The sequence below is a fragment of the Dreissena polymorpha genome, chromosome 6, assembly GCF_020536995.1.
Source record: "Dreissena polymorpha isolate Duluth1 chromosome 6, UMN_Dpol_1.0, whole genome shotgun sequence".
In the NCBI taxonomy this organism is placed as follows: Eukaryota; Metazoa; Mollusca; class Bivalvia; order Myida; family Dreissenidae; genus Dreissena; species Dreissena polymorpha.
This window is the reverse complement of record NC_068360.1, coordinates 40,634,667-40,657,166: the sequence shown is the minus strand read 5'-3', so window position 1 is coordinate 40,657,166 and position 22,500 is coordinate 40,634,667. Positions and strand designations below refer to the sequence as shown.

The window sequence follows — 22,500 nt, the reverse complement described above, 5'->3', positions numbered from 1 at the left end:
AGTTTCGTGTAACCCGCCTTCGCGTTAGGATCCCGATGTTATCTAAAATACATAACAGTTATTTCGTATTCAATATAAATGCTTTCAATGCACATGTGTAATCAAGATAGCAAAACGGGTATCTTTAATTTAATATGTCGATAATAAAGATGATTTTTAGAGGTTTTATAATTGCCCATCTAAATAATTTACAACAATGTAACGCACAGGAATATCTTCTTCCGTCCGCACAGGCTAATCAGGGACGACACTTTACTCACATGCAGTATGTTCAGTTTTCTCAGAACACGACGCATAGTATCGTGTCAAGATTCGCATTTGCAAGATATTGTGGAAAAGATGGAACACAATTTATTGGCAACAGGAAAATTAACGAATTACGAATCACTTTATAATATAACTATCTGGCACAGAAATATTATCACGTTAAGGTTCGCGTTAGCAAGGCATTTTGGAACAACGCGCACACTTAAATGGTAACACGAGCGTTAACGTGAAATGATTTATTGTGGCAGATAATGTTTCATGGTACCATTCGCGTTTATACTTTGAAGACCCAGCCACCTTAATAAATTGTAACTTATGTAACGTATAGCCACTTTTTGGCCAAATGCATATAAATAAAATATCCAACATATTTTTTCGTAAATGTTAATTACATATTCTGATAAATATCGAAATACATAAGTAGTAACACGAAACTGTTAGCAAACGCAAATATGTTAACGTGATACTTATTTTGTAACTTATGTGGCCATCGTAAGCGAGTGCTATGCCACTATAAATATGTATATAAACATTTCATCCATCAAAATATACTATTCTGAAATAAAATGAGAATATAAGTGTGCATTCCCAAACAGATAAGTATACAATGTATTTAAGAAACTGATTGGAATGAAAATGCAACGTAGTTTTATGGAAAATAGTGCATTTTTTCAGTTCTTTCTTTTAAGTATTGACATTTTTTAAATATTTTTTTGAGGTGGTGTTTTTCGTTAATGTATAACAAAGTGCTTTCAAATAAACTTTAATGCATCTCTTTTGTAAATTTTTACGCACATGAAACATCATATAGGAGCAGATCAAAGTAAGCTTAATTTATATCGGAGGAAAAGAATCTTCGTCGTGACCATTTGATGATCATTACAAATTATTAGTTGGTGTTGCAAATTGTGTTGCAACACTTTTTTGTCGCATGTTAGTTTGTCAACCTGCGTATGTCAATTCTTGTTTATGTAATTCAATTCGTTCGTACACACAAGCTTACGATTATCACCCATGTGATATTGTATGTGTCCAGAGATATACCATTGCATGCACTTCCAAACAATTTAAGTAATTAATTAATTTAATATAAATATCACCAACGGAGGTCATTTCGCAATCCAAACACATTTGACAGAATACATGCCTGTGTTTTATTAAATAGTTGCATGCTTGAAATACAATTAAGTACGCAGCCAGACAATGTCATGATTTTTTTTGTATCGTTATCTAACATACGTTGAGTTATAAAACGCATTTTACGAGCCAGTTAAAACATGCAACGGCGACATGAAGATAAACCATGTAAACATAACATGTAAAAAAAAATAGAAATGCGAACTACTTATAAAACGCACTTCTCGTTTCATGTCTGCAATAAATGTACTCGTCATTCTCCACGCAGAGTTGTCGTTCCATGCTCTCAAATACAATTCAATGAAATCGTCGTGCAAGATAGTGTGTACACGTATGCATCTTTTAACCCTTTCAATGCAGGAACCGAATTTTAAAGGCCTTTGCAAACAGTTTGGATCCAGATGAGACGCCACAGAACGTGGTGTCTCATCTGGATCCAAACTGTTTGCTATTCTGATAGTATTCTTTGAAAAAAATGAAGAAAATGCTTATTTTACGAATTCAGCAGACGACATTTTAGCAGACGACACATTTCCCAGCATGCAAAGGGTTAACTATAGGCACATGCTTATTCTTTTAAATGGGTATTAAATAGAATTTAAAATCGTTTACACTAGCAAACGTTATAACAAGCAGTTTTTTATTAATATGATTTATTGTTTTGTCAATGACATAATATCTGAAAATACTGAGAATTACAACAAAATATATTAGACAATGCTTGGGATGAAATGTAATAGAATATGTGTTGTATGTTGTTAGTTAACTTTTAATGGAAATTGCAGCTTAAATGTAAAGATCAATGCCATATGTCAATTTATTGAACTAAGTTTAGTTTTAATGATTTGCATTAGATCTAATGGCAATAACAATTTCAATTCAAACACAACCGTTATGTGTTATCGTGTATAATATCGACAATCAAAATAATGATCATGTACATCACAGGACATATTATAGTTCAGTTTAATAAAGCCCAATGTATAGGCGTCTGCTGAATAAGTGTACCGGTATTTAGCGAGGCTCATTAAACCTGTACGAAGATTATTCATTATTCTGTTTATCTCATCATGGGTCCTTTTATGTATCACATAATATCCTCTTAATTGGCACACTCGATTTTAAAAGTAAAGGGGTATTAAATTGTACCAAAACAAACATACACACAACTCTCTAAACTTAGAAATATGTCATGCAAAGGGCATATTGTTCTTCGGGAGACATTTATCATGACACTGTCGAAAAACAGAGGGGGTAATCACGTGTAAGTCAAGATGGCGACGTCCATGGCGAGACAAGTATATCCGCACGAAAGCGAGTAGCTTTTATTTTGAACTTAACTCGTTACATTTTTTGTAGGCGTGATCAAACTATTACTGCTCGCGCTTCGCTTAATCGTCATAAATGGTGCGATTTTTAAACAAAGGCAACACACGTTGCAAAAAAACATATAAACAATATTCACTTTTAGATTTCTCAATCTAAAAATCAACAACATTGGAGATAGCATTTGCTCGTTTATTTACTCCAGAGGTAGAGCCAGTGATTGATAGTCTTGCAATACACACAATAACAACAATCGTGATTCATCGGCTATCTCCGGACTCCTCCGTAGGAAAGGCAGATTTAAGCAATAAATCGTCTGCTGATCCAGAGTGACAACAACAACAGTAAACATGTATAATAAAAAGGCAGGAAACAACAACTAGACATTCTACATGCTTATAAGAAAATTCTGAATAATTAGTAGGCTTTTTGAGTAACCGATTAATATTACACAAATAAAGATATAAATATTTCTATTGCGTAACCTTGAAAATATTTGACATAAATAATTGAAAGAATCATACAATTATTCCTAACGTTTGTTTCATTTAACGTCTCCCGTCGGGTTCTGCGTGCGATAATGGGTCACGTATTAACATTTGGCAAGCAAACAGAAAGAAACAAGAATGCAGCGTCTATACTTGACTTGAAGAACCATGGACTATTAGTCGTATTTTGTCCACCATCCATGCTGAAAGAAAGGACGACATTAACCCATTTATGCCTAGCGGACTCTCCCATCCTGCTAAATTGGATCAATTTATTTGCAAAATTAGGGATGTCTAGTATATTTATTTCTATATTTAGAAATATTTCTTACAGAAATTCCTTTAAGAAAACAGCGCAGACCCTGATGAGACGCCGCATCATGCGGCGTCTCATCAGGGTCTATGCTGTTTGCCAAGGCATTTTTTTCTAGACGCTAGACATTAATGGGTTCATATGCTTGATTACCCTAGTTATTGTCGACTCGGGTTATACTTAAAAGTAAAAAGTACGACGAGAACTCTTAAGTATTCTACAATTTATCCCGGGCACAAAAATATACTAAAACGTACACGGGTATACTAACGCTAAATTGGTCGTTGTAAGCTCTTTTTTATCAAATTATTTTTACTCATATTTATGTCAATATTCTGTAAAAGGCCTTTTTAATATCGAATCTTATACTAATAAAGCATGCTGAGGCAGTTTTGTTAAAAAAATGTTTAGTTACAAACTCAAATTTTGAGCGGGAATAAAAATCGGGTACAGTCTAATATTTGCCGGGTACGTTTTAATATATTTTGCGTACCCGGGGTACATTGTTGTATACTTAACAGTGCCCGCGGTACTTTCAAGTAGTGCCCGACGACAATGACCAAAATAGCATTAATAAATAACTATTCACACTGCCAATAAAAGTGTGTTACTGCTTCTTGTTTTTGAAATACGATAGGGCTTTTCATGTGACCCAGTTGCATAGTTAACAATTACAAATCAGACACTGTTAAATATAACAGCCTTTAAAATAGCTTTCTGGTGCACAATTAGTTTAAAGGTTAAAAGGGTAAATCACGGCCAAGTTAAATTCTTAATCAGCAACGTGACGTACAACAAACTCACGTGTATCAACAGCCGAAGTCTGTGTATACACACGTATTTATCTCTTGAACATATTCAACTAAATAAAGGCTTATATACATGCAGCGCCATTGCTTAATATATCGATAAATCGTGTTGTATAGTTTGTTAAAATATTCAAAAATTATTTTTTTACATCATGATTTCTGTGATAATTATTTAACATAAATTTTCAAATTCGAACGTCTCTTATGACCTGCGCAAAATTTGCTTCGTGTGTTATCAAATACACTTACGTTGTATTGACTTTGGCACGCATAGAAAATTAGTTGGAGGCCCTTTGTAGCATTCGTAAGCCGACTGAACGCAATGTGCCGGACAGCACCGGAATTTCACGGGCAATGTTTTGCAGACTTCGTTGGAAGCGGAACAGGCCGAGAAGTGTTCGGCGAATTCGCAGACAGGGTTGGTTGACATCGCAGCAAAACCGCGAATCTTCGACACATGCTCGATCCATGGCGGGGGACACAGGTCATTGCATGCTGGTAAAAATTAAGAAATGACCTTAATACAAAAACAAGAACAGGAACACCAACACTTTATCAGCAGTAAATAATTAACACGCTAATTAAATATATATTATTATTTAAAAAAAAATACAAATGAGCCTCGCTTTGGGAAAACGGAGCTTTATGCATGGGTGTAAAGTGCCGTCCCATATGAGCCTGTTTCAGCACGTTCAGCTTGTATTGTTATTTTTGGTTTAAAGGCAGTCTCTTCTCAGCGAAAATCAAATTAAGGCGAAGATTGTCTTCCTTGATAAGCCTGTGCGGACTTGTCAGTTTAATCAGAGACTACAATTGATGCACATTCAAAAAGACCGGTTTTTCGAGAGTGAGGCTCAAAATATTTACAGAAAATAATAAAATAATTCTGACACCCGAGTTAATTTTAAAATGGTTATCACTATTTCCTTAAATTTTCACGTTATTTCAACCTTAATATTTTTTATATGTTATATATGTATGTAGCAGGGTTCGGTATAAGGAGAACTTATACTGCCTTGCTATATGAGCTAGCTTTTATAGCGACGCGGTAGAGTGTCTGCCTGATTTAGAACCACAGATGTCATGACAATAGGAAATTTGTGGAAGAATTTCATAATTAGAGGGGGTGTATGTAGCAAGGTTCGGTATAAGGAGAACTTATACTGCCTTGCTATATGAGCTAGCTTTTATAGCGACGCGGTAGAAAGTCTGTCTGTCTGTCTGTCTGTCCTGATTTGGAACCGGGAGGTTCCGGGTTCGATCCCCAGTATGGACGGGGATTTTTCTAGCTGGGTTACATGTGTTAAAAAATTTCGCGCGAGGTTTAAACATGTAACTACATCCACAAAACATTCCTATTTAGCACCATGCGCCAGTTGCATGGCATCCACCCATTCATAATATGATCGAAACGGATACTAACCCCCTTGTACTTTTTTTTCTCGAAATATAAAAGTTTTAATAACAAAATCATACCTGTTTACAGTTATGAAAGAAATTTTCGATGCAGTTATCATGCAATATTCGAACATTGCCGTTTTTGTGCTAAATTCAAAAAGACGTTTGGGCACAACAAAATACACTTGAAAACGATTAAATGAGCGTGAATAAGCTGCTTTGTGTCTGTCCTATGCCTGTATGCATATTAGATTTAAAGACAGCCTACCTGTCCTATGCCTGTATGCATATTAGATTTAAAGTCAGCCTACCTGTCCTATGCCTGTATGCATGTTAGATTTAAAGACAGCCTACAGTTTTAATTGCGTAAAGCATACTTTTCCTATAGCCTTTTTGTAGGAAACACCATAAGCCTTATCATATTGTAATGCCCGAATTCGATAACGACACAGACAAATAATGTCTAAACTGTAATTGTCAAACCGGAAGTAGACGTCACAGATTCATTTTTAGCCAGGTGTCCGTATCGCTCGGCAGCCTGCTTGTGTAGAAGTGTGATGTTTAGATCAGACGATAGGACCCGGGCAACTATTCGCCCTCTCCGAGGTTGTACATCCGCTTGACCGAAAGACCCCTGCTCTGACGTCATTTGAGCGGTCACGTGGCATAGCACTGCGCATGTGTATACAACTGCGATCTTCATTGTTGACATCACTGTTTCAATAGTTAAGATGATTTTGTGTGATTTAATCAAAAGCGCCCAATTTATGGAATATAGTATACAAGTACAAATGTTGTCGATTATGAAAACGATTTTAAAATTTCAAAACACGACAATATATTGCCATTTTTTATATAAAGTGGCTATTTCACTTTTTTAAGAAAGCGTTTTTATTTTATCTGAATATTTAGAAGTGTAATTCCATTAAACTATTATTAAATAGAAGTCTTTTTTTTTGGCTGGCTGAATGCAATAATTATTGCTACCACCACGTTATTGGTATTGAAACAAAAACATCAACTTACATGTATATTACAATATACTTTATCTTACTGTAAAATCTGAGTCCGAAAATCCGAGAAAGAATACGCGTGCACTTTCTGTGCCGTCACATTTGTTTTATCAACATTAATGTTAGACTATAGTTGCAAAACAATCGCTCATAAATCGTGAAGAAACGACATTACACATGTCAAAATAGTACTAAAATAGCACTTAAATAGTGGTTAAGACATCACCGGTCACTAATGCGGACATATAACTACATCGTATAATAAGATACATTGTCTACGGTGTCACATTCACCTAATTAAAACACAATTGATGAAAATCTAGGTGTAAAATTACAATATTATTTTTGCAAGTATAATAAAATTACAATTATATAAAGAATAATACAGCCTGAATGTTTGTTATGTATCAGGCAAGGCTTATAATGAAATAACTGCGAACCTTGCATATTGGGTATTGGGTGAGATACTGATCATAAGTTTGCTATCAGAACTTATTTTTTTAACAAAACTTTAAATTAGAAAAACGTTTCAAATATAATTAAATGCAATGACTGAGTAAATAAAATAAAATAAAGTATTTTATTACAAATATGTACATTTGTTTAGATTTTCATACAATATTATTCTGAAAACAGTGATACTATTTTTCATTTTCTTGATTTTTTGAGATTTTTTGTTGTGCTTTCAGGCAGACTCGTGAGAGGGAAAATGTTGGAGTATGGGTTCTCGGCTGTTTGACGTTTCCGCTCAATGCTTCCCATGATGCTACACTGTATGACTTGCTCGTTTAATAACCGCCCGTTTTGCAAATGTGTAGCAGATGCGTAGAAAGATAATCGTCGAGGTGATCAAGGGATCAATTGTTGATTTCCTTCGTTCGCCTTTCATTACAAGATTATATGGAAGCGATTTACATCTGCAAGTGTTTTTGGAGTTTTTGTGTGATTGTTTTAATCTTTTAAAATTTGTTTTACAACTCCTGTTATTTTTTAGTCCTGGTCTGATATGTTTTCACTGTTCTAACTTTTTCCAGTATTAACTTCTCTATGACTTTTATTAAAATTTAGGATTCGTGTTAGCCCTCATCAAATCGCTCATTAAACACACTCAGATTTATGCCAAACTGGTTGGCAAAGTCTTCGTATGACTTTACAACTTCCTCAAAAGCTTTTAAACTTACCCTCAATGGACCCATGCACACAGTCTGACATTGAAAGGTTTTATTATGTCATAATTTCCCAAAGAGATGAGTTTTCACTGTTTAAACACAATTCCTTTGGCAATTTTGACTACTTGCAGCAGACTGAAAATGAAACCTTAAAAGTACCTTATTATCTAAAGTTCTTGTATCAATACATATTGCATTGAGTTTATTATAAACTGTTTTACTATATTGCTTTTAAATTAACTAATCAATACATATAACGTTTAGGTTTATTATCAATTGCCAACTATTGTGTTTTTATTATTGTATATACTTTTTTATTGTTTTATTTTACGTGTTTTTATTTTTGTATATTTACATTTTGTGATTGATTTTTTTCATTTCTTTCGACCTTTGACATTTGCATATGAAGGTGTGTCTAAAAAGTAGTCCGTTTGTTACTTGACGTCATGAGCATTAACACACTCATTCTTAATATTTGGAACAAATATGTTTTTGACTCGTTTTGTTGCTTGCTGTGGATAACATGAAATACATCTTGGTATCAAATTGTTTGTTTTGATTAATCTGATTCATGTGTACAATAAAATATTTCTTATTTGTTAAGTCTTAGTTATATGATCTTTCAGGAGACATTTTCTGATATATGAATATCCGTTTGAACATGATGTAAAAATTATATAAATGTATCATGCAGCGTTAAATCAGGCATATATCAATGTAGTTGCATGATTAAGTATTCAAACGGACGATGCGCTGTTTTTTTTTATATCTGATTGGTTATATAAGATGTTATATTTATGTATGAAACAAAAACAACATTATAATATTTTGTGTTCAAAACAAGTATGGTCACATTAAAAAAAACTTACGTCATAGTCAGCCAAAACAGATATGATGTTGTGTTCATATATTTACTTTATTTAGTTAAATCAGTTTTCAGCGTTGTCAAACTGGTTCAATCATCATGTCATTATTTTTTGGATAAAACAACATTAACATGATTTACATATTCAAAAAACGATTAAAAAACCAAGAACAACATCAATTAAACACACACATGCGCGCACAACAAAAACAAGAACACCACGATTTCATGATCATAAAAAGGTATATAAGAACGCAATTATTAAGGGGATGAAAATACAAACGTGTTAGAATATTTAGGAAGGCAGAGTATTTTCCCCTTAATCGCTAATGGTCGAGTCTTCACGTCCCCTAAGTTTTTATAAATAAGCGTTCCTGTATATCTCCTTTATTTAAAGCAAGGGCCAGTATTTTTAAATTGTGTTAGAGTTAATATCATGAATCAACTCTACTGTACCGATGTGATAGCGCATGTCTTAAAGCTTGCAAAAACAACACAAACTGTGAAATATAAGAATCCAGCATCTAAATGAAGGCACTTAAGTGAGGCAAACTATATTAACATTATCAGCCAATTACTGGTTTCGTTTTTTATTATATTGACAATTTCGTTAAGTTTTAATTAGTTCAAGTAAACATTAACACAATAAGAATAACATGTATTTGCTAATAAGTAATATAGCAAAATCCATTTATTACCGTTATAAGTTATCAACACAAGTAATAGACAATTGTTCAGTAAAAGGCTTACTTTAAATTTACTACAACCTGTGACAAACACATCACTCAAGTTAAAGTCGCGAACAAACATAATCGACACCGAACAAATCACGTGCAAAGAAATAGCCTCCATAAGTTCACGTGTCACCGAAGTCTATCATCACGTGTCAAACACTATTCACTCGATGTAAAAATCAGAGTCTATCGCGATAACCGGTATATAAGCATCTGGAGTCGCCATGCAAGGAAAATCAGGTACGCAAACAATCAACAACTATACTTCAGAACTTAGCCATTGTATTTCTACACGATGGGGTTTGAATGTGAGGGTATGTAAATATTTTCTTAAAATTTATTTTAAATTTAATGAAATAATTGTATTCAATATTGGACATTTTTGCAACACAACTATAATATAAGTAAGAGTTCCAACGCTGATAAACCAGATAAACACTGCAACGTATCTGCCATATTTAATGATTCGATGCATAATATAAATTATATGTCCAAAGCTTAACAATTGGATAATTACCATATGATATCTGCCATATTTATTAATAATTCTCGATATTTCGTTGTTGATTATAAATAAAATACATGATATGATCAATTAGCTCGTTATGGAGTTTTTATGGGCGAAAAACATTAAAAACTGCAAAAATTGTGAGAATATAACATTTTCAAATTATATGTGTGGTATTTAAAAGACAAGCATAGTTTACTAAATATGCGATGCGCTTATGACCATTTTTTTTTACATATATTTACAAGTAGACTTGCCGGCAATTTTATAAGTAATTCAGTTTGCATAGATTGAACTTTTTTATATTATAAAATTTTATTTTCAGATTTTTCTTCTGGCTACTCTTCCGGTAACGACTCGGATCACGTATCTGTGACGTCATATGATTCACTGACGACAAGTGTCACATCGTCGTCTGTGGACAGAGTATCCCCACCTCAAACCAGTCTTTATCTCGAATCACAGTTTCAAAGTGCGCATGCGTTGTGTGAGGATATGCAAATAATCCTCGCGATGCCCGAGATGTGTGACGTCACGTTCCTTGTCGGAGCACGTGAAGTACCCGTTCACGGATTGAAAGCAGTTATGGCATCTAGAAGCAGGTACTTAGGTTACATCAATATAAAATACATTTTTAATCTGCACATGTTAATCGAATATAAATAAATAATAAATGAAATTAAAATAACTTAGTATTTCCTGCTATTTTTGTGTACTTCATATCTTCTATTTTGTTTACAGAATAATGTTATCTTCACATGTTAATCGAATATAAATAATTGATAAATGAAATTAAAATAACTTAGTATTTCCAGCTATTTTTGTGAACTTCATATCTTCTATTTTGTTTACAGAATTATGTTTGAGCTCATCCAAAAACACATACACCTCAGAATAAGCGAGCAATCAAAAGTCACCAAAACTAAAAAGATCAAAGGTAAGTCCCCTGTCGGACTTTCTCAGCTTTCATCGGAGAAACTGAAGATCCCAATTACGAATTACGACGCCGAAGTGTTCCGATTGCTGGTTGAGTTCATTCATTGCGGGGAGGTCAACATTAATGAAGACACAGTAGCGGGTCTATTCTGCGGAGCAACTCAGTTTGAAGTTCCGGAACTTCCCGGGGCCTGTCTGGATTTCGTTGAAAGATGTGTAAAACTGCGTCGCACTGAGAATATCCGATTTCACGCAGAGTGCTTCAAGTTTCATGCGGCCGCCAAGACACTTCTAGATAAGGTTTGATATATCCACAATATTTAAGTTATTTGCATTGCACGAAAATAGCATTAGCTCTTTTATTTGGCATACTCTTTGATATTTAACAAAAATGTCCAATCATTCTTGCATATTTAGAAAAAATATAGTTGTTAGTAATAACACTTTTCTGGCTTGAACCACTTGAACATTTATCATTGACGTAGTTTTGCTATACACGTATTTTGTAGGTTTACCAAATTTCGCCTGAACGGTGTAACTTACTACGGAAAGAGACGTCAGTTTGAAGATTTCATAACAAACCACACATGACGTCATCGACATTTCCCGGAGCGGATATGAACTGAAGTGAAGTCCTTGAAATCAGTTCCGGTGATTGGTACTTCCGGGAGTCACGCAGACGAACCTCAATTGTAACATGTCCTCCATTGTGCAGAACTCTGCACGTGTTACATGCTGAAGATGGTTATCGTTGTTAGTGCATAATTGTTGTTTAATATTAGGTTTATAAAATAATAAATTAAACTCTACTATTGTGAAGATGCGTTTTAATTTGGAGGCATTTTAAAACATAATTATTGCTGATTATGAATGGATATTTAAGCATGGTTGTTTTTTGGAAAACTGGACTTAATGCATGTGTGTAAAATGTCGTAACATATTAGTCTGTGCACTCCACACAGGCTATTCAGGGCAAACATATTACGCCGAGATTAGAATTTCGTATAGAAAAGACTTCCCTAAAATCGGAAAGTCCCGTCCCTAAAAAGACTGCGGTCTTCATAGGCTTATCTGGGGCGACGCTTAATGAACATGCAATAAGCCTAGATTTTCTAGAACGAGGCTCATTAAATAGCTTGGCAAGTCAAGATACTTTCTTTTACTATTCCAGTCAGTCCGATTATCTATGCTCTCAATCCGCTAATATCAACAAATTTCAGGCAAAAAACCATTTAATATATGTCTGTTAAAAAACGTTACAAATTCATCTACCAACAATTAATATAAACTATTTCATGTCAATACATTCTCAAGCTGTATGGCGCCAATAAGTGATTTAGGTAGTGGCAAATCTCGCGCGCTTTCTGTTATATTACCAGGCATAGATTTCCTAATCGCAAACATGGTCAAAATAAACAAACTCTGAACTGAACACGCCCTTTGCCGAAAGTAGTCCAACATGACTGGTTCGCTGTTGAACGAACTCGGCGGTGCTTGTGACCAGTCTGTAAAATATTTTACACGCGTGACATTATATCCAGAATCCGCTAATAAAATGGCGACCTCAAATGCGCCGATGTCAATAGCGAGGTGAAAGACGTCAGAGTTATAATCGAGTTCTCCACGAATAACTCGGCCTTTACGGTAGAGATCGCTCGGCCATTGGAGAAGGATTTTCATCATTCGGGTATCCTTATGTCTCGTCGCGATCTGCAATGGCGTCACTCCGCAGTAAACTGCAAACACAACATGAGTTATTATTGATTTTCACTATGTTTTAGAAGCCCTTTCGATGTAAAATTTGAATTCCATATTAATGTTGGTAATTTTACAATATTTTGGCGAAAATCCGTTAACAAATATCTCGACAATATTAACATGGCAAGCTTGCACTAATGATCGGACATCCGCTTGGTTGTTTCCTTCATTTGCATTCGGTTTCATCCGTGCACGTTTTGCATGAGTTAAGTGAGGTCTTAACTGAATACTTCGTAAGGAGAGATTCAATTGATTTAAATCGCTTTTCCATTTAGGAAAATAATGTATTCAACGTTACGGGATTACATTTTTGTATGCATATTTTTACAGTAAGGACTAGGTTAATATAATGGCGAGTTATATAACGTGATGTTATTATATTTTTTGTATTGATATGAAACTTTTAACGGAAACTATAAAAAGACACTAGATTGTTTTACTCAATCAATTGTTTAATAGTCGATATATTAGAAATGAATATTTAACGAGTTAAACAAACAACACAGCGCATACAATATTCAGGTGACATTTAGCGCTCATTTAAATCTTATTTGGCATAAATGTTTCTATGAAAAGTGAACAAATATAACGTTATCACACTGTTCCACTCACATCCGGCGTTCTGGTGCGCTCCATTGTTCAGGAAGTACTCTACGAGTTTGCTGTATCCGTACAAGGTTGCCATACAAAGGGCGTTACTGTGCTCGAACCGACACAGGTTCAGACTCGCACCTGACTTGTATGGAAAACATCAAGTTATTCCTACCCGCACATGTTAAAAGAGCACAAGCTAATCAATCGGTTTCAAATTTAATTTATATTGCTTTAAAGGTGCATGCCTTTAATCAGGAAGAAAACGCAGCCAATTTTCGCACACGTGTGATTCTTGTACAGTCAGGAATTATTTACTTGAATATCTAAATGTCATAACAGGTGTTAACGAAGTGTCATTAAATTTAAACCAATAAAAATGAACAGAAACTTGTCGCATCAATGATTGCATGACACGTCGCTTTGTACACAGTATACATGTACCTGAATAAGCAATATGCAGATAATCATGACGTCATCGTCCACGTCATTGCCTGTCGCCCTGTGATACCACAGCAGGGTGGTGATTGGACAGCGCCCCCCGTTGTCAAGCACGTTGGGATCAGACCCCGCGGATAGCAACGTCTCCACCACCTCCACGTGCTTGATGATCATAGCGCACTGTGAACAAGTATCAACTTTACATTATAAATATTATCACATATATATGCGCATAGCTCACGGTCGACATGTATCAACAGTACATTATTTATCTTACCACATATACATGCCACAGAGATATATTAGGTATCGAGTGAGCTCGTATTGATTAAATATTTTAATACTTTTGAACAAATTTATTTATATTGGCATATTATATATGCCTATATAAAAACTTTATTTTCTAAAAGGTGATTTGTATGTGTTGAATAATTATTTTCAAATAATGTTTCACCTGCAGGGCTGTTCGAGCCTCCCGATAGCACTTCAGGTTTGGGTCGGCCCCTGATTCCACTAGAAGACGTACCATCTCAAGCATGACGTCAACCTCCAGGGATTTGTTGCCGCAGACGTGAATCAGTGGCGTCACTCCGTAATCGTTACGAACGTTGACGTCAGCGCCGTAACGTAACAGAACCTGGCGGGATTGGGATGCGGATGACATGTACACGTTTAGCATTTATCGTGTATGAACGTTTTAAATATCGTTTTATTTTATATATTAATGTTTCTTTCCATGTTCGTTCTTGTGATAAAATAATGGGGAAGTGAACATCCATGCGGATGTGAGAAATTTACCACACATAAGTTAATAAGATCAATAAATGTACACAGGGATAATATTGTTCAAGTGTAAACCTTTATATAATTATTATCTTCATTTTTACGACTTGGTTTACAGAGACACTCTCGAGCCGGATTCATAGGAAGAACTTGTACTTTGTGTCTTTAGAATGATTTTGGGAAAGTTCTCTAATCTGAGTAGGGTCGAACCGATCGCAAGGCGGACACATTATTCCTGACTTCACCGTAGATTTGTATTTTTTGGCAGTTTGTTGTACAATCTCAGATTTATTTTTCAGTTTAATACATTATTCTTAACGTTTCCAATGAAATCCTTATGGTGCAAAGATTGATTTACTGTAAAATAATTTATATTGCTTGGCCTGACATTTTGACGATTTAAAATAAATTACTTTTTGGTGGATACGCCAGTTCGTGGATTTTTTTTTATTGGAGAAAAGAAGAGGAATATGCGTCGGTCATTTTCCGATGTGTTTGTGTTACATTCGGGGATTTCCGGCCATTTTCAGTTGTGTTTGTGTTAAATTGCTATCCACGAAAAAACCCACAAAAACCAATAATGTCCATGTAATGAAATGACTTTACAGTATCTGAACCAAACTTGAGACAGTCGATAGATCCCACGTTGTATAATCTAAACCCACCTTGAGACAGTCCATAGATTCCACGTTGTATAATCTAAACCTACCTTGAGGCAGTCTATGGAGCCCACGTCGACGGCGATATGCATGGCGCTCTTTCCGTACTTGTCTCCGATGTCCACAATGCCCGGGTCGTGCTGCAGGAGCAGCGCCGCGATGTCGTCATACTGGGTGATCATGCAGTACATAAGGGGCGTCTGGTACCACGTGTCGCGGATGTACAGATTGGCTCCCCTCTCTAGCAGAACCTGAAATACGTACCGCGTTTTCGGATCATGTATTTACACGTCAAACCATCATGATTCTAAATAGCGTCATCAACGTACTTATTGGAGTTGTTTTTTTAATGCACCGAACAATGGTGCAGAGCTTCTCTGGTTCTAGCATGCAGTGTTTAATAAGTTTTTTCACTGAGCTGGGGTATATCTGGGAAATGAAAATGAGCCTTGCTTTGGGAAAACGGGGCGCAAGGGATGTATGTAAAGTGTCGTCACAGATAAGCATGTGTAGTGCGCATAGGCTTATCTGGGACGACATTTCCGTCTTAATGGTAGTTTTTGTTTAAAACAAGTCTCTATAAACGAAAATATAGTTAAGGTGGAAAGTGTCGCCCCTGAGTAGCCTGTGTGGGTTGCACGCGCTTATCTGGGCCGACATTTTACTTACATGCATTAAGACCCGAATTTGCAAAATCAAATTCACACGCTTGCTATAGACGGAGAAGCTGGCTTTACACGGGATAGAGTAGCTTTAGATGCCAAGAAATATAAGTATAAATATTTTCCGGAATGTCTTTCTATTTCGCTCTAATTTGAGTTCATGTTTCGTGGAAAGTTTACCTCTCAAACTTAAACGCCATTGTTTAAAATCATAAAAATATTATATGATTAGTTCGTTAATACTGCTAACTTGATATTAACACGTTTGGACATGACACGGCATGTTTTGAAAATGCGTCGCGCTATGAGAAAACTGGGCTCAATACATGTCCGTTAAGTGTCGTCACAGGTCAGCCTGTGCAGTCCGTATATGCCAATTTGGGATGACACTCTACGCCGAGACTGGATTTGTGTTTATGAAAGACTTCGTTTTAACGAAAATGCCAAAAACCTGGAAAACATCGTTCCTGGTTAGCTTATGTGAACGGCACATGCTAATCTGGGGCGATACTTACCGCACATGCATTGAACCCTGATTTCCCACAGGGAGGTTAATACACAATATTACCTTCACACAGTCGTATCTCCCCTTCTCACAACACATGTGCAGGATGGACTTGGCGCTGATCAACGTCATGTCCTGGTAGTACTCGTTGACGTCGGCGCCGGAGTCTATCAACTGACGTAACGTCGTCGGCTCGTTGTTCTGAACCGCCATGTACATCGCAGCGTCCATTGTGAGCAAAGTTTGTCTCACTCTGAAGGCAAATTCGTATTCGTATTTATTAAAACCGATTTGTTTTAAATTAAACCATAAATCTAATGGTGCACGCCGGGTATGCGTATACTTTAATAACAGATGGCACTTCGATACCAGAAAACAACAAAAGCCACGCGCGAGAGATGATTTCTTCAGCTGTTTTGCATTTACGTTCTGTTCATTTGATTTTCAGACACGTAACATTGTTTGGTCGATTAATGGTATAGTACTTCGTATTGCGGAGCAAGAAAGTCGTAAAAAAAGTGGATTATAAAACAATAGATAACATTTCATCGATTATCGTCATGAATATGATGATCAGTACGTATTTCAACAACATAAAAATACTTGGAAATAAATCAAGAACGTGCCAACTAATCGTAATAAAATATTAATATGTCCATTAATGTTACAACATGTTAAATTTTAGTTGAATAGCGTATTTGAAGAAATAAATATGTTTTAAGAGTCGGATGCCAAACTTTCATGGACGATTCTTTTACCGATCATCTCAAAGCCAATTGCACTTCGATTCCAGATAACTCGACACTTTTTCAGTCAGATAAATGTAGGTGGATTGGCCGCTTTAAGACCCCTTGCTCCCCTTATCTAGAGTCCTGCTATAAGTTCAATTGAACACAGTCGTGTTGATCCACATGATCCGTTGTATTTTCAATTCTCTTAATCTCAATTTACCACTTAAAAAACGTTTATTATTTAGACAATTATTTTCGGTCGTTACTTGAAATATATAACTTCAGAAATAAGCATTTGAATCTTATTTAACATTTGCACTTTAATAATATAAATTAATAGTAATAAGATTTTTGAAAACGAACAACGCCATTGGTTATATTTACATGTGTATGTAATTACGTTATGCATAGATTTCCAATGTGTCGGGCTTGACAGTGCAAATTGATTCGTACTTCAAAATGTTTGGTAAGAATGGCCATAATATACATATATGCATTTCAGGTAGAAGATAAAACTCGGTTATCCGAGTGCCCAATTTGTTGAAAGTCTCTGTTATCCGAAGTTCATTATATCGGGGATCAAAGTATCCGCAACTTCACGAATACCACCTATTAAAACATGCTCTATCTTCGTTTATATTTCATTGAATATTATAAAAATGTCAGCGTTTGAAGCGCATGGATTACTCTACATGTTGAAATATCAAACCATTTCTTTTAATATTTTTTAAGTAGTTTTATTTTGTTGAAATGTTTACTGTTCATCCAGTTTATGCTGTTTTCCGACCGAATTTTCTACTTTTTTGGGGAAAATCTACGATTCTTCCGTGATGTTTTTCTTTGCAACAGAAAAGGATACACCATTTATAAACTCGGCCATTCGCCTTGTCTTAAAAACTTATCTTTATGATATAACTTAAAAAAACCATGATGAACTTACCTCTCGCGCGTGGCTTTTGTTGTTATCTGGTATCGAAGTGCCATCTGTTATCAAAGTATCCGCATACCCAACGTGATGGTGTTTATTTAATAAAAATCATATATAATCAAGAAATTGTTATCCTTATAGATACCGATCTTGCAGCACTAAAACGTGTAACAATTTGTCTTATAGACACATAATTATGAGAAGAATAATGGGTGAATATCCCAACAGTTTATATATGTTATATTTACAAGACTGGGTTTAAACGAAAATTATTCTCCATTGCACTAAACTCTTATTTCGTCTATGTTTTGGTACCATTTATTCCGACTGTCTTCCAGAGTGGTGTGTATTGTGCGTTGCATCTGTGTCACATATAGTTAGATCATACATATAAATGTCTATGTAATTTATCACGGCAAAGTTATTCGCAGGCTTATGTCCAAACCGACTTGTTGAAGGACCAAAAGTACATATTTTAACCCATTTATGCTTAGTGGACTCTCCCATCCTTCTGAATTGGATCGATTTATTTCCAAAATTAGGGATGTCTAGTATGTTTTTTTTATATATTCAGAATATTTCTTACAGAAATTCCTTTAAGCAAACAGCGTAGACACAGATGAGACGCCGCATTATGCCAAGGCCTTTTTTCTAGACGCTATACATAAATGTGTTAATAGTTTGACTAATACTAATACTAGTGCAAACAAATAAATAAATACAAACAACTTGTTCACGTTAATATTTTAAACAAATGCAAGAATTCCACTAATTTCATGTGGCCGACGAGTTTTTTTCTCTATATTTCATGGAAACATGAAAACAATAACAACGTTGAAAACCTAGCTTACACAGCTCAGCCGAACAAGAATGCATATGAGCCGTGCTCTGTGAAAATGGGGATTAAAGTGTGCTCAAAGTGTCGTCCCTGATTAGCATGTGCAGTCCGAACAGGCTTATCAGGGACGACACTTTCCGACTGTATGATATATTTTCGTTTTAAATAAAGTTTCTTCTTAGCAAAACTCTTTTTTGGGCGGAAATTGTTGTATCTGATTAGCCCGTGCGATCCACCCAGCCTAATCTGGGATGACACTTAAAGCACATGCAATAAACCCCCTTTTTCATAGAGCACGGTCCATATATTACATCCAAACAAATAATGACTTCCTTTCTAACAATAGACGAAATAATCCGTCTATTGTTTTACAATATTATATATTTGTTAGTCAAAACATTTTATTGCATTTAACAAATACACTAAAATAGGAGGTAAAATTGGAGTGAGTATTTGTTTTCCGCATATTTAACATACTTTTGACACCATACTGTCTAAACAACCGTTTCGTTCTGCAGAGTAGCGGTTATTGTCCCAATGCGAAATCATTTGTGAAATGATAATCTCACGTTACGTAACGGTAATGTACGGAATCCGGATAGTTCCCTCTATAATCTCGCCCTTCTTTCATCAAGGGCGACACTAGACACACGAAGCGATACTTGATCTTTTTCCTGACAGTCGCGGCGACACACGATATGTTTATTGACAGTCACAGCGACGCACGATATATTTACCTCGATATATCGACTTTTGGGCTACCTACACAAGGTCGATATATCGAGTTAAAAATATCGTGTGTCGCCGCTACTGTCAGGAAAAAAGATCAAGTATCGCCGCGACTGTCAAGAAAAAGATCAAGTATCGCTTCGTGTGTCTAGTGTCGCCCTTGATGAAAGAAGGGCGAGATTAAAGATGGCACTATCCGGATTCCGTAGTTATGTGACTTTTAATCTATTGATTCGTGCTATTTCTTCGTGGACCCCCACCTACCCCAACTACAAACAGCAGAAATCTATGGTATTTAACCTGGCTGGTCAATATGTAATGAAAACACCGTACTTTTACACCTAGACATGAATAATACATTCAACATCAAAATTCAAGCAATGCCTTCAGAGGTCAGCATTCCGTTAATGTACAACATATGTATTACAGAAACCGAATGTTGTGTTGAAAATTGCAATCACGTGGTCAAGGAACCCTCGAATACAGTTTACGCCACGCGGTCAAACAACAATGGCGGCCTAATTGTTCAGCCTCTGCCGATTAGACGCATTTTCTGGTATTACTCGATTAATTTGACTGATTTGATCTGCAAAACACGCCACATGTCAATGCTTTATACCAACGAACTGATGTACATGTTAATACTATGATTCCTTCACAAAGTTGAACATTATTGAATTATATCATGGCATAAATATGTAACGACGCTGTAGACTTTCCATAGTTTCAGCGAACTGGCAAATTTACTAATTTAGTACTATACAAGCGGTTGGCGAAAATTCCTTTAGCTTGTAAATATTTAGCATGCACATTGCTGTAAACAAACTTATACAGAAAAAAAAACAGTCATAATATGAATGGTATATAACTAACGCTTACCTTGTATAACTGTTTCACGTAAGTACACAAACCAAATCACTATGTTCCGAAATGCCTACCCAGATGAATTGTAAACAATACACATGTTATCTACGGACGCTCGATTGTGGCTTCTCTATCAAAAACAGATAAACAAAAACGTGCAACTTGTCTGCAACACCAGCATCAACATATGCATAATTGAGACGCGTTCTGAGAAAACTGGGCATAATGCATGTGCGTAAAGCGTCGTCCCAGATTAGCCTGTGCAGTACGCACAGGCTAATCAGGGACAACACTTTCCGCTTTTATGGTATTTTTCGATAAAAGGAAAACTGCACAGGCTAATCTGGGACGACACTTTACGCACATGCATTAAGCACATTTTTTTCAGAACGAGGCTTAATTTCAAATTCCAAAACTAACAATTGCAAATAATAGATCATTATTAATGTAGAATATATTACGCAATATACTTTATGTAGCAAAATGCTTTACGTTTACAATATGGAATGAAGGACAAAATGCGCTTCCATATTTACTTGATCTAAACAATTGGCACAAGGTCGGTAAGTGTTTACAGGCTTACCTGGAACACTGATAGACGTGAATTCATACACGCGCATCTTAGACACATGCCAATGCATGTACATGTATTTATATGAGTAAAGTAATAAGAAAAAAGCTGTACTTCTAACAAACGAGCACAGTAATATGTGCATGCTAAAATCAAAGCGCTTAAGGCACCGAAGTTGTTCGCTATTGCATAATCTTAGACGCAACTCATTGTTTCAAACTTAGGTTATAGCTTTATTAAGCGCAAGTTTGAAATCAACAAAATCCATTCAAATTTATTAAGGGCGTGTCTTAACGAGATGTGTGTGCACAGTTTATGTTATTTATATTATAGAGATAACAAAATAGCAACAACATTAACGTTTTTAGACGTTCTGAAATCATAGAAAGTATGATGAAAATGGTTAAGTGAGAACCAATATAAAAGAAAATGTGTAATCGCCATCATAATACATGAATATTGTAGGATCATCGAATACCTATCGCACTAAAAAATATAATTTCATGAGGGACATAATGAAAAAAATACAATAAGATGCTTAATGAAAATAAATGAAAAATAAATCTGCGAGCAATACGTTTTACTCACGTATTAGGTAGTCATGAAGACAGCCCTGTGGACCCGTACTTTTTTGTTGATGTATTACTTGTAACTCTAGCAACAAGTCAACAAGTCTCTGACCTAAACATCAGTATAGAACACAAATGCGCTTTTGGCAAAGTTGTTTTAACCAGCTTGACCTTTACATAACGCCGACAGACACGAATGAATGTATTCGAATATGTCATATGCTGATTCGATATAAATCCCCTGAACATGGCTACATCACTGTGTCTGTGCACAGCGTAAAAGCTGTAGCACTGTTCAGAGTAAGGAATTCCGGACTACTTTGTGCATGTTGAAACGATATAAATTGTGGACCAGTTACAATTACGCGTTAAAATTCATATCGCAGAATATCATGGTCTGTACTCGGTCACTAAATCGATCGGGGAAGACATAATTGATTATCGATAAACAAAGTTTTGCTTTCAAGAAAAAAAACACAAACTCGACCGAAATAGTATAGTGTCACAATAAGAGGAAAATCGTCTTATTATCTAACCACAAATGTTTGCCGTACTTGGTCAGCACATCTGGAAATCGCCTTAATTTTTAATTCAATTTTGTACCGAAAAGCATTGTGCTAAAATATGCCATTTACAATTCGAAATGCGATTTTTAAAGACCCTCGTCATTCGAAAATGGGTCTTATGCCATATGTGCCCATCATATCTCTCTGTCTCTCTCTCTGTCTCTCTCTCTGTCTCTCTGTCTCTCTCTCTGTCTCTCTGTCTCTCTCTCTCTCTCTCTCTCTCTCTCTCTCTCTCTCTCTCTCTCTCTCTCTCTCTCTCTTCTCTCTCTCTCTCTCTCTCGCTCTCTCATCTCTCTCTCTCTCTCTCTCTCTCTCTCATCTCTCTCTCTCTCTCTCTCGTCT

General features: G+C 35.7%; 3 protein-coding genes across 3 annotated transcripts; 1 reads left to right on the top strand and 2 right to left on the bottom strand.

Annotated features, from left to right (window-relative positions):
• Window positions 1–3,040: 3,040 nt before the first annotated feature.
• Window positions 3,041–6,440, bottom strand: LOC127834986 (uncharacterized). Its single transcript, XM_052361157.1, has 3 exons — window positions 6,222–6,440; window positions 4,590–4,835; window positions 3,041–3,421 (listed from the first exon to the last, which is right to left on the bottom strand). The coding sequence occupies exons 1-3, from the start codon at window positions 6,385–6,387 to the stop codon at window positions 3,366–3,368; spliced, it is 468 nt and encodes a 155-aa protein (XP_052217117.1). The 5' UTR covers window positions 6,388–6,440; the 3' UTR covers window positions 3,041–3,365.
• Window positions 6,441–10,468: 4,028 nt separating this feature from the next.
• Window positions 10,469–11,609, top strand: LOC127834981 (serine-enriched protein-like). Its single transcript, XM_052361151.1, has 3 exons — window positions 10,469–10,629; window positions 10,882–11,263; window positions 11,473–11,609. Exons 1-3 carry the CDS (start codon window positions 10,523–10,525, stop codon window positions 11,527–11,529), a joined length of 546 nt encoding a protein of 181 aa, XP_052217111.1. The 5' UTR covers window positions 10,469–10,522; the 3' UTR covers window positions 11,530–11,609.
• A 533-nt stretch (window positions 11,610–12,142) lies between these two features.
• LOC127834967 (ankyrin-1-like) lies at window positions 12,143–20,562 on the bottom strand. Its single transcript, XM_052361127.1, has 7 exons — window positions 20,468–20,562; window positions 16,426–16,615; window positions 15,246–15,446; window positions 14,208–14,390; window positions 13,757–13,933; window positions 13,334–13,457; window positions 12,143–12,699 (listed from the first exon to the last, which is right to left on the bottom strand). The coding sequence occupies exons 2-7, from the start codon at window positions 16,591–16,593 to the stop codon at window positions 12,257–12,259; spliced, it is 1,296 nt and encodes a 431-aa protein (XP_052217087.1). The 5' UTR covers window positions 16,594–16,615; window positions 20,468–20,562; the 3' UTR covers window positions 12,143–12,256.
• Between the last annotated feature and the right edge of the window lie 1,938 nt (window positions 20,563–22,500).